Here is an 11203-nt window from a genome sequence, read left to right as displayed (position 1 = left end):
AAGTTATACGACTCATGACGTATGAGTCCAGAGCGTCCTTGACCTTAAGTGTCATATTCGCATCATTGATTGTATCAATTTGGGAGGCGACAATTTACCGCGCTTCTCTCCCACTTCCATCAATGACACCACCCATCGCACAAGTCGCTAACTGCGGGTCTCGCACGCCTCTCATGAAGCTGGCGTAGATTCCGTGGATATATAAACCAAAATGCTTATAGAAAACTCTACCAATGGTAACAACAAACTTCTTTCTGCAGGATTTTACGCTCAAATTCTTCTCAACACATCACTGACGGCACGTTCTGATTGCTCATAGGTCTCCGAGTGTACCACCGTGGACATATCCAAGCAAGTGCCAAAAGTTCGAGACAATTCTTCCAGAACGCCACTCGTGAATTGTGTATCACATTCAGAGACGATGGCTTCTGGCATCCGTGATTGCAAAAAACGTGATCAATGAGCAATTTAGCCGAATCTTTGTCATCGATGGAATTGCTACATGGAGCGATGTGAACCATCTTGCTGAGTATGTAGACAAACACGAGCTTTTCGTTGCGACCATCAGCATTCACAAGAAACCGAAGTTGAAGTCGAGACCGGCTGACAGAAGAATCAGGGAAACTCTGCAGTGACACTTGCATGATCCGAGCGCTCTTCACGCGCTGAAAAACGTGGTGTATTGTTACTTATAGTGCAATCCACTGGTACATGCGGGCACCTGAATTGGGCAGTGACAGACCGTTAGTTTTTGACCAAAGCTACCGGCCGCCGGTGTATAATACGTCTCGTACACAATCCACTTTTTCAAATCATCGTTATGGGGAATAAAATTCCTCGGCTAGAAGCCATGTGCAACTTCTTAGTAAAGGAGATCATCCTTCAATGCATAACAATGCATCCGTGATATCAAGCGGCCAGAAAGCTTGTCATGGAGTTCCATATCACTTAAGGGGCTGAGATCAGCTAGCTTTTCGGCTATTCCTCCCCACCCAAGCCCTAAGCCATGGGTTGGAGGTGTCTGCGAGACGCGAAGATTAACAAGCCCGTTTACATAGAACGGTGTATAGCCGGTAGATGAATGCACTGCATCGTTCAGAGCAACCTTTACGAGTAGCGAAAAACCGCTCCCTCTGCACAAGAAGAGATGGGATGTCCAAGAATTCAGCCATGCTCTACATAAAGCAAACATGTTGCGTTAGCGGACTCCAAGGTAGGATTCTGCGAGTCTGGTCTTTTTTAAAAACGAAAGTGATAAAGCGACAAATGTCACGGGTGTTTATATCGCTAAGTCAGGTGTATTGTGTGCTATCAACACCTAACAAGAGAGGGATAGAGTGGTATACAGAAGTACAGTGCTCTGGAATACGGGTTTGCGGTAGATCCTCTCCCAGAAGCAAATGTAACCAACTCTCCGTACAGGAGTGGCATGCGTGGAGACCGTCCGCGTCTACTCAAACTCGTTGTAGTGTGTTTCATTTGATTATGAAGAAATTCTATCGTGCCGCGAAGGCCTCTTGAAGTGCGGAAGGAGAAGGCTCTATACCAGATATGATGGATGTCAGCAATCTTGATGAAGAAAAAAGCTCTCCATTAGCTATCGAGGTACTACATCTGTGAAAGTAGCGATCTTATGCAGTAAGCAGTGTATCTCTGCTAGAAAGGAACAGCCAACCGCAACCTAAGTCCTTACCGATTTACTTTAAGCGGGACGGACGAGAGCAAAATATGTCGGGGTATCCTGGGTTCGACTTCGTTACGATGCTTTATGCCGCAAACTCCCGATCGAAGCCAGTGGAGACATGCGACCATAACTCGCGAGTTGACGTTTAATCTATAACGATATTTTGAATCGCCCATCGTGTCACGACGTAGCGATACTGCTAACTCAGCATCACCTTGCGGGGCTTTCACCATGCGGAATGCAAAGTTGCTTAAGTTTGTGGCGAGACAGTAATCTACTCCTATGTGCAGATACCAAGGTAAACATAGTGGATCAATTCTGAACGATAACGCATATCTCTCTTACTCTCTGTGAAGTAGTATGATGACGCGGTGACAGATCTGCCACGAATGGCAGGCTTGGTCGGGGAGCTATTGCGTTACTAGCAATGGCCCTGACAGAGAGGAGAAGTTTGCGTTTTGATTAGATAGAGTCAGCCTTCCCACTTGACGCCGACTTTAAGTGTGAAATAGACCAACGGTAAGTTGCGGGACATGCATGCTTATGATAGGCAGTATGCACTTACCACACAATACTTAATGCCCTAAGTCGAGCTGAAAGACAACATCGTCTGATAGTGCGAGACGGCGCAACATTTTACTGCGGTGAGTACATGATCAGGTTATGCTGAGAGTGACTTATTATGCCCCGGGTAGAATCTATCGTTTCATCGATGTTCACCAGTCGGATGGAACGGCTCGTATAAGCATATAATTATATCGGACGACGACTCTGCCCATATCCTTGCTGAGCATATATGGAAGACCACATCAAACGTAAGAGCAGTCCTCGAGTGTATGCTTCGTAAACCGATGAAATTTCTGTATATTATCATGGGGGCGTAGTCTTCAGGCAGACACAGCGAAATTCAAGGACAGCGTACATTGGTCAGTGTTGCTCGTTCATACATAAGGAAGTGGCTTGGTCGAACATTTACTGCTCACAAGTATAGTGCGAATCTAAACAATAAGGTCAACATTCTTTTTTAAAGAGAATGTAAAATTTTGCTGCATTTGTACAATAAAGACAGCAAGAGAGGTTGTGATAGAAAGCGTAATGTTTGCATAGATTCTGGCCCTCTTCAATCTGGCCCAACCAACGCCTGCTGACAAGAACGCTTCGGCATTTGTCGAAGACTACGCTCTACTTAAAGCTAATGCCGATAGGCATCAACGCATAATTGCGGTTGAAGCTTGCCAGCTTGAGGCTGAAGAAATGATATTTTGAATATATGAAGTGGAGCTACTTACTATGAAGTATGCTTTGTCAGTATCAGATCACGCCGGCTTGGCTATACGCCGCTCGTAGCATAAACTGACCAGGGGCCAATATACGCAGCGCAGCATCAACACAGTTTCGCTGCGAATGGCAAATAAGATTTCTCGTATTGCCGTATATATTATATAATCTGAATCGGGGCTTCACCCCAACTTTCGAATGGCTAGGCTAGTCCCGCCACCATGAAGCAATTTGATCTGAGGCTGGCATTATGATTTGATTACTGATGGCTGCCCAATTATACTTCTTGGAAATATTTCTGATACCATACCGGCCACAATCGTAGCAGAGTCCTGATTCCATCTCACTTCAAATGAGGATTTTGCACCTAGCACGCAAAGCTATGACCGAGAGCATTAATGCAGCCTGCATACGAATCACACACAAATTAACAATGAATGAAAAATGTCGAACGCTGAACCTTCAAAAACGCGCCGTGACTACTGTCCAAAAGACTGGGCGTATGATGGTTTTGCTACCAAGTGCAAGGCGATACCCGGTGGATATAGTCCTGGATCACGATGTGATAAAGTCAAAGCAGCTGCTCCATCAGTCTTTTCGATAGGGCGCCCCCACAACGGCAGGCCTCGCTTGCTGAGCCCGCTCAAGACATATATAATATTTTGCCATTCCCAGATCTCTGTATTACAAGACTTTCTGCCGCAGGGAACAGGCACGATATGCGCAACTCATGCATAGGTGAAGCGAAGCTGAGGACCACCTCAGCTTCGGTAAAAGTCCCGTCAACTAGGAGTGGCTTGACTATATTTCTCTCGGTTATCATACAGATACCAGGTACATAATTGAAGAGAAAATGCGACCGTTTTGATCGAAAATTATATTGGATACCTTTATTAATAGAGCTCGTAGGCAGTCGGCCGCGAGAGCTACGCCCTTATCAAGATCTATGAACCTGGGCAAAGGTTCAAAGAGCACTCTCAATAAGTATAAGGTTCTTAAAAGAAGATACACTTTTTGGCGCAAAGTGGGGGGACTTACCTTGTTCCTCTAGCCCCGATTTGAGCTTCACATGGAAAATGCACCCACAGTCTTCTTGCTCAAGGCAATTGAGATGTTACGTCGTGTATATTTTTTTCAGGGGCCAAGTCGATTCAAAACGCACCTCTCAATCTGAAAACCTTGGCAGTTGGTGACCCCCATCGTAATTATTCTAACTGGAGCGAAAGTAATTAATAGGATTCTTCAACATAGCCGTTACCCTTTTCATGCTTTGTGCTCTGCAAGCTTCTTCAAAAATGGACGCTTTCACGATGTATCATAACTCCGACTTTCCCTCAGGTTCAAACCGTTTCATCTTGGTGACATCGCCGTCTAGAAGCAAAATCTGCAAATATCTATTAGGGAAATATTTTGGCCGATGGAGATTTCTGACAGAGTAAATGAAAAAGACTTACAATGCTTTACAAAGTCTAAATAAATTTCACTGGGCCTCACTGCTTAACATTGTGAGCGCGGCAACCTGTAATACGGACACCGTTGTATTGTGACAAAAGTGGGCCAACTCATAACGCCTAATGATCATGAACCTTCTATTTGCGTCTCGAATATATACGTCCTCACCTGCTCTTGCCCAAGCGACCAAAAATGTGCTCGACTCCATTAACGTTACATCAGCGAGCAGGTGAAGCCACACGTAGCACCTGATGCCCACGAAGTACAGCTACTATTTCGTTAATACTTTCTGGAAACTACAATGAACGAACACCACTTTCATATTCATCCTGTCATCGTGTCTCTACCACATATTCCTTTTGATCTGTGCTCAAGACACTCAGCAACATCATTGCTTATCACTTTAGGCATCCCATGCCCAACACAAAAAAGCGGCTTTGTCAGATTCAGCTTTCTTTCTCAGCACAGATGGATTCAGGACTCACCAAAGGTCTACAAAATGATAAGTGCGCGTCAACCGATGATATCTACCATGATTTATATCTCATAACGCTCCGGCCAAGTCATCATAAAAGTGTGATCAAATTTTAAAATCGAATTTGAATGCGAAAACGTTCATGCTATCACAGCTCATGAATGCACCAATAACTTTTATAGACCCTTCAACAATTCGGTAGGACCCCGTAATATTCTTTGAAACTCAAAATCTTCGTCACGTGTAATTCCACAGAATTCAAAATCTATCAGACCTTCAGTATGTGCGTGGTGTTGATGTTGGCCACTAACAAACCCTCGGCTCAGATCTTCACTTTCTTTAGAAAGCTTTGCCTCTGTGCTGGCTCCATCGGCCTCGACTTCCATGAGGTCCAACAGAATTCTGTTCATTTTCAGCTGGCGCAGGACGGTCTAAGAAAGGCCAATCGATCACATTTGCTTTCTCTTCTAATCACTGAGAGAAAAAGTCTCATAAATGTGAGTACTTGATACTGCCAAAGCATCGCATCTAGTACTACAATACTTCTCGATAGCAAAAGACGCGCTATTCCCTATGAACATCGGCTGCGGCTCGTTGTCGTTGCTGCGTTTAAGAAGTCTATACAGCCCGTATCTCAACTGTTTTATGCGACATGAAAGTGAATTTTTCACGTTCACCGTGACACCCAACGCTTCTTTAATCGAGGTGAAGTGAGCGTGAAGGCTTTTGCGCTGGACGCCACTGCACATAGAACCTCGGTAAACATATATATCCTATAGGTAAGGTTCTGCCTCCGTTGTGGCGAGGATAATTTTTAACTCTACGACATTGTCCGTCAATTCTTGCCCCCTTGACGGAGGACAAGTAATTTGATCGCACCCGATAAACCTGATTCATAGATTGTCCTTGCCCCTGCCTGACAGACACGGGCGGACATAATATGCTGATTCGCGATCAGAGGCGGTTGCGCTTTTATCTTCACTTGGCTGGGGCTTTCCTAAACAAGAGCTATTACTTGGAATGGCGTAGCTGCGCACGTTATCCATAAGAATCTTTGACCCTAAGAGTCCGCGTAAACTAAAGTACAGAGAGCAGGTGAGTACATTTCACCCAACAGCGGAACTGAAAGCCTTTTAGGCAATAATGCTTATTTTTCTCTTCTGCTTTAGTGCGTTATATATTTTGAAATAGTACTACATATCTGTTCTACGCAAAAACCTTATTTTAGTGCATAATGTGGGGCGAGCAGCCCGTGCATCCACAATACTCTCCTAGACGAAATCCTATCATTACCATCACTACTAGTTAGTTCTTTGTTACTGAAGAGCTTCTCTGTGACGATAGTGTCATGTAATTAGCTAAAATTTGCAGCAAATTGTCAAATATGGTCAGCTTTGACAAAATTTGAAGATTCCCTAATAAATCTAGAATCGACATTAATTTAAAAGAACCAGTTACGATGATGCACATGCAGGAGATCAAGGAACGTCACCATCAAATACAGCGAGGTAGAAACTCTGATGATGAGATGGATGTGACAGAAATAGATCCAATGGTACCAAATAATTTAGCATCACGGCGCTTAAATCCCGAGAGTTGGATGCGTGTTGTGATGAATAAGATCTGGCCTGTTGCACTATTTGTCGTAGCTTGTCTGGGCATGTACGAAGTGAATTTTGTTTCGGAAATTTTGCATTCGTCTACTGCGAATCGCAATTTTGTGCATTTGTCAATTATTTTTGGAACACTTCTTGGTGGGTTTGCCTGCTACATTGAAGTGTACCGCAGTATTATACGAGGAGAACACGTTCGGTATGAGAGTGCCAAGACGGCAACTCATGGAATGATGGCATCTATGCTAGCATCAGGATTATGGTAAGTCGATATTTGTTTAGATTTCTACAAGACAAAAGAGTTGATTGTTGTTTTGTTATGTCAGTGCGATTGTTGGAATGTGGCCAGTGTGGCACTGGCTTACGTTGCCGTATCTGTTCATGTGGTCATGGGGTGTCGTACTGCAGTTACTTGTAATTCTGCCGCCATTTCTACAACGAATAGTATTTGGAGGAGCATATCTTTGGTTTATGCACTCGTATTTATCTCAATCTCTGGCGTAAAGTGGAAGTCTCGCGAAAATAAAATTGAGGCGTTGTTGGATATATTCGCCATCTTGAGCATTGGCAAGTGTATCATTTTTGTTCAGTAGCGGGAAACTGCCAAGGAAATAGCGCGTCGTATGTGTGACAAGGGCCATTCAGTTGAGTTTTGTAGTCGCAACATAGTGGTAAGAAATGAGTAGTCAAGATGAGATATTCCGTTGAAAGATTAGATTGTTGAGAAATTGTTTGCTTCAGGACTTGTCGTTTCTTAGACGTTTCCACTGAGCTTCGCTGTTAAACTGTTATTACGTGACGTTAAGTAAATACTCGCGTGCTGCTGAAGTCCTTGGAATTGATGAGAGCAAAATTTTGAGAACCTTTGAGATTTATTTTTTTTATTTTCGGAATAATGCTCCTTATTGAATTACCAAAATTAAGACCTGCCGAGTTATATGTAGTCTGTTAGTCGACAAGATACTTAAAGATTGCAGTGAAATGGCCTAGTACAGCATGGCGTCTTTTATATCCTTCGGATTAATCTTAGGCTTGAGGTCTTCATCTGGGCGCATTCGAAAACCTGGTCCAGGTGGCTTCTCCCACTTAAGTGACGTCTTGCCCTGCGGACCTTCGCAAGATAGCTGACCATTCATCGGCAAACTGCCCCACTTACTCATAGGAGGCGTTGCATCCTTTTTACACGCGTCCAACAACTCGCGCGTCGTTTCGGGCGTAAGATTTTCCTATAACAATTTCCAAAAGGTTGTCAGAAATTTTTTCTGCATGAGACTGTTTTTTAAATGCAATGTGTACGTACGTAAAAGTCGTCATTGATCTGCACCATAGGAGCATTTGCACACGCGCCAAGGCACTCAACTTCTCGCAGCGTAAACTTCCCATCCTTGGTAGTTTCACCTTCTTTAATCCCAAGATGCGTCTCAATCGTCTTTTTGATCTCCTCGGAACCACAAATCATACAGGGCGTCGTTCCACATAGCTGGATAAAATACTTGCCCACCTTTTCACGATTAAACATGGTGTAAAAGGTGGCAACCTCATAGACTTGGATAGGTTTGACGTCCACAATGCGGGCCACCTTGTTCATAGCGGCGAGTGGAAGCCAGCCACCATGTTGACGTTGCGCTAGGTCTAGCAGCGGAATAATAGCTGACGATTTGTAGTTCTCCGGGTAGCGATCCAAAATGGCGTGGACACGCTCGTAATTTTCAGGCGTGAAATCAAATGGTGTATCAGCATTGTTTTCTTCCGTGTCACGGTGCTGTATAGTGGAGAGATAAGCGAAGAAAGAAATTGCGAAATGTTAAACGCTTCCGATAAAATAGTCGTATCTTCGACTACACTACCTGCACAAAACTGCTTTGAACGGCATTGGAAGAGTGAAAATCCGCCGCAGTATTTAAGCGAGAGCTACGTCGTGCAATTGCGGCACGAAATGTACGCACACTGCGAGAGAGCATGACTACGGAGTGTGCTATTTCGTGTTAAAACGGACCGCCAGAACGTGCGGTCAGCACCGCCTTTATTACAATTGTCAAATTTGTGAACAAAAATCGGTTTACCTAATCAGGAAAAAGTTTTTTGGGACTTAATACTAATGCAAATTTAAGATTTAATTTTACTTTTAGCAGATTGATTTTAATTGGCTATTTTAGTAGAGGTCTTTTTACAATTACCCCCATTTTTTTAATCTCGGACGGAATTCAGAATGGTCCGTGAATCTGTTGACATTAACTTACATGCATCGTTCATTTATACTGTGTTAATTGTTTACTTTGTGTCGTAGTCAGGTGAAGAAGCTGTCGATGTGATGCCGGCGATTCGCAAAGGGTGCGAGCCGAAATGCGAGCAGTCGCTGAATGCTTATCGGGCGTGTCTTGACCGTGTTAAGGCGAAAGGAGTTGGCGCTTGCGATGGCCAGTACTTTGACTTTCTGCACTGCATTGATCTATGCGTATGTTGAGTATAAATTCGTATAGACATATTTTGTAACCATTCTGACATTATTACAACAGTCCGTTCCGCAGATTATGAAGCACTTGAAATAAATATACCTTCTTGCGCGCGATCAGTCACCAGCACCCTCCCCTTTTTTTAGAAGCTATCACAGTGTTATCTGCTGTTCTTTCTAACTAAGTGAGCTTGCTGAACATTCCGTCTAGACTACTTAAGATATATATAATGTATTGAAGGGTGAGCAGCGCTGTTTCTTTAACGATTGATATACGTATTATAAACAAAAGCTTTTGATATTACTATTACTGACACTGATTCGCTAAAATAAAGTAATCTTTGCCCAATCATGTAGTTCGAGCAAAGTGGTGGCAGCCAGCGAGTGATTCGTGGTTTAAGTAATAGTTGGAGAAAAGAAAAGAGCAATCATGACCGTGAAGCGCCGCAACCATGGACGTAACAAAAAGGGCCGTGGCCACGTGAAGCGTGTACACTGTGTGTCCACAGCCAAGCTCATTCCAAAAGACAAGGCTATTAAGCGCTTTGTTGTGCGGTATGTATGCGTTAAAACAAACGCTATTTTGTGAAGTATATCATATCCGAAGACTTACCAACTGTGATGATGTTTACTTTCCAGAAACATCGTGGACCAGTCGGCAATTCGTGATTTAAAGGAAGCGTCTGTGTACGAGTCTTACGCGTTGCCCAAGATTTACATTAAGAATTACTATTGCGTGGAAGCCGCTATCCACCAGCGTATTGTGCGTGGTCGCTCGATTGAAGCCCGAAAGAGCCGTACTCCACCTCCACGTCGTTTTGCTCCTAAACGTGCCTAATTGCTGCGCGATCTCTGCAAAACTTATGTAACAGCTTAGCTCAGTCTTAAAGTGGAAGCTCGCTGCATATTCAGGTCATTTTCGAATCAAGTTGATATTTGAAACGAAGCTGAAGCCTATTTTGATAGGATGCTAGGAGGTAACTGACATGTTAAGGACACGTTCGTCACTCTGCGTACAATGAACACAGCATTCTTTCTCCAACTTAAGACACTTTAGCTTGCATTGCTTATTTATTTCCGTTGACATTTTCTTGTGAGCAAATCAAATTCGTTGCAGGCCGGTGCTTATGGAATTGTATTCTTCAAGTATTGGAATGCGGTACACTGTCCGCTAAGTTTAAACTGCCCATCGCATTAGGGCTGCATTATATCGATTTGGTCGTCAGAACTGAGACTCTTTAATCGATAGGCGACGTCAAATCTACCAGAAGTCATGATGCCGAAAAAATCGGATTATAGAGGACGCTAAATTGCTTGACGCGATTTTGAATGGCGAAGAGCCGCTTAGCATTTTCAAATTATGACAACGTTGGCTCAGAGAAAAGAGTCGATGACAAATTCTCATCGTTAATTAGTTTTCGTTACATGGTGAGGATAGATCATATTGATAAAATATGACTGAAGAGATTAAGAGCAAAGTGGTGGTGAATTTTTCGCAACCTAGCTTAGCGCGTAGGCGTAAAGTTTCTAGACCATCGCTCTCCTCTAACGTACATATCGATTTTCGTTTGGTGACAGTTCCTAACTTACTGATCATGCGTAATGACTATTGCGATCGTAATTCGTTGAATCACTCATCAATTTGTGGCGTCACCATCGCGACATGCGGCAAATCATACTTTTAGCAACGCAAGATCTAATTTGTCGTTACTGTAAGCCAAATCACACCATGTTCCGTGGTCTTGACCTTATTGGTCAATATCGCCAACTTCATGTGATATAAGTTTTACTGCAATGAGTACTTCGAGAAGGACGTACTGGGTGTGGCTGGTCTTGCCCCAGGAATTTTGCATTATCATGTCCTCGCGGTTATGTCTCACCAGAGGAACTATATAGACATGACAAGGAGCTGACGTGTGCTTTTGTCATTATCAGAACACATGCTTCGTAGTTTGTGATCGAGACAGATTATTCGTAAAATCGCACCCAATTGCGTTGTCACCGCATTTCTCAGTTGAAAGTTGCTATGTATTATCTTGTTACACGGCTATACCTACTCGGCCCTGACTAAGGTATTATATTGCTTCATTCCGCTGGGGTATTATTTTCTTGATTTAAATTCTTGATTTTTCTTGTACGAGTCGCCATCCCGAAGTCCTTATTGGCTGTTGTCGGTAATATTTTGCATTTAGCCGACATTTGTTGCATGTCTGGTACGATTACGATTTTGTCCGCTGGGGGGCTCGAAC

General features: G+C 43.5%; 5 protein-coding genes across 5 annotated transcripts; 3 read left to right on the top strand and 2 right to left on the bottom strand.

Annotated features, from left to right (window-relative positions):
* Nucleotides 1-3344: 3344 nt before the first annotated feature.
* PHALS_12656 (uncharacterized protein) lies at nt 3345-3599 on the top strand (the record flags this gene model as incomplete). Its single annotated transcript, XM_024728246.1, has 2 exons — nt 3345-3500; nt 3567-3599. 2 exons carry the CDS (start codon nt 3345-3347, stop codon nt 3597-3599), a joined length of 189 nt encoding a protein of 62 aa, XP_024578743.1.
* Nucleotides 3600-5065: 1466 nt separating this feature from the next.
* PHALS_12655 (uncharacterized protein) lies at nt 5066-5412 on the bottom strand (the record flags this gene model as incomplete). Its single annotated transcript, XM_024728245.1, has 2 exons — nt 5066-5320; nt 5395-5412. 2 exons carry the CDS (start codon nt 5410-5412, stop codon nt 5066-5068), a joined length of 273 nt encoding a protein of 90 aa, XP_024578742.1.
* A 936-nt stretch (nt 5413-6348) lies between these two features.
* On the top strand, nt 6349-7273 carry PHALS_12654 (uncharacterized protein; the record flags this gene model as incomplete). The annotated part of the gene is made up of 4 exons (XM_024728244.1): nt 6349-6764; nt 6829-6946; nt 7096-7173; nt 7244-7273. 4 exons carry the CDS (start codon nt 6349-6351, stop codon nt 7271-7273), a joined length of 642 nt encoding a protein of 213 aa, XP_024578741.1.
* A 215-nt stretch (nt 7274-7488) lies between these two features.
* Nucleotides 7489-8463, bottom strand: PHALS_12653 (nadh dehydrogenase; the record flags this gene model as incomplete). Its single annotated transcript, XM_024728243.1, has 3 exons — nt 7489-7728; nt 7803-8264; nt 8350-8463. The coding sequence occupies 3 exons, from the start codon at nt 8461-8463 to the stop codon at nt 7489-7491; spliced, it is 816 nt and encodes a 271-aa protein (XP_024578740.1).
* A 921-nt stretch (nt 8464-9384) lies between these two features.
* On the top strand, nt 9385-9792 carry PHALS_12652 (40s ribosomal protein s26; the record flags this gene model as incomplete). Its single annotated transcript, XM_024728242.1, has 2 exons — nt 9385-9509; nt 9594-9792. The coding sequence occupies 2 exons, from the start codon at nt 9385-9387 to the stop codon at nt 9790-9792; spliced, it is 324 nt and encodes a 107-aa protein (XP_024578739.1).
* Between the last annotated feature and the right edge of the window lie 1411 nt (nt 9793-11203).

This window comes from Plasmopara halstedii (assembly GCF_900000015.1).
Source record: "Plasmopara halstedii genome assembly, contig: Scaffold_650, whole genome shotgun sequence".
NCBI classification, from domain to species: Eukaryota; Oomycota; class Peronosporomycetes; order Peronosporales; family Peronosporaceae; genus Plasmopara; species Plasmopara halstedii.
The sequence above is the reverse complement of the archived record's forward strand: the minus strand, read 5'-3'. Positions and strand labels throughout refer to the sequence as shown.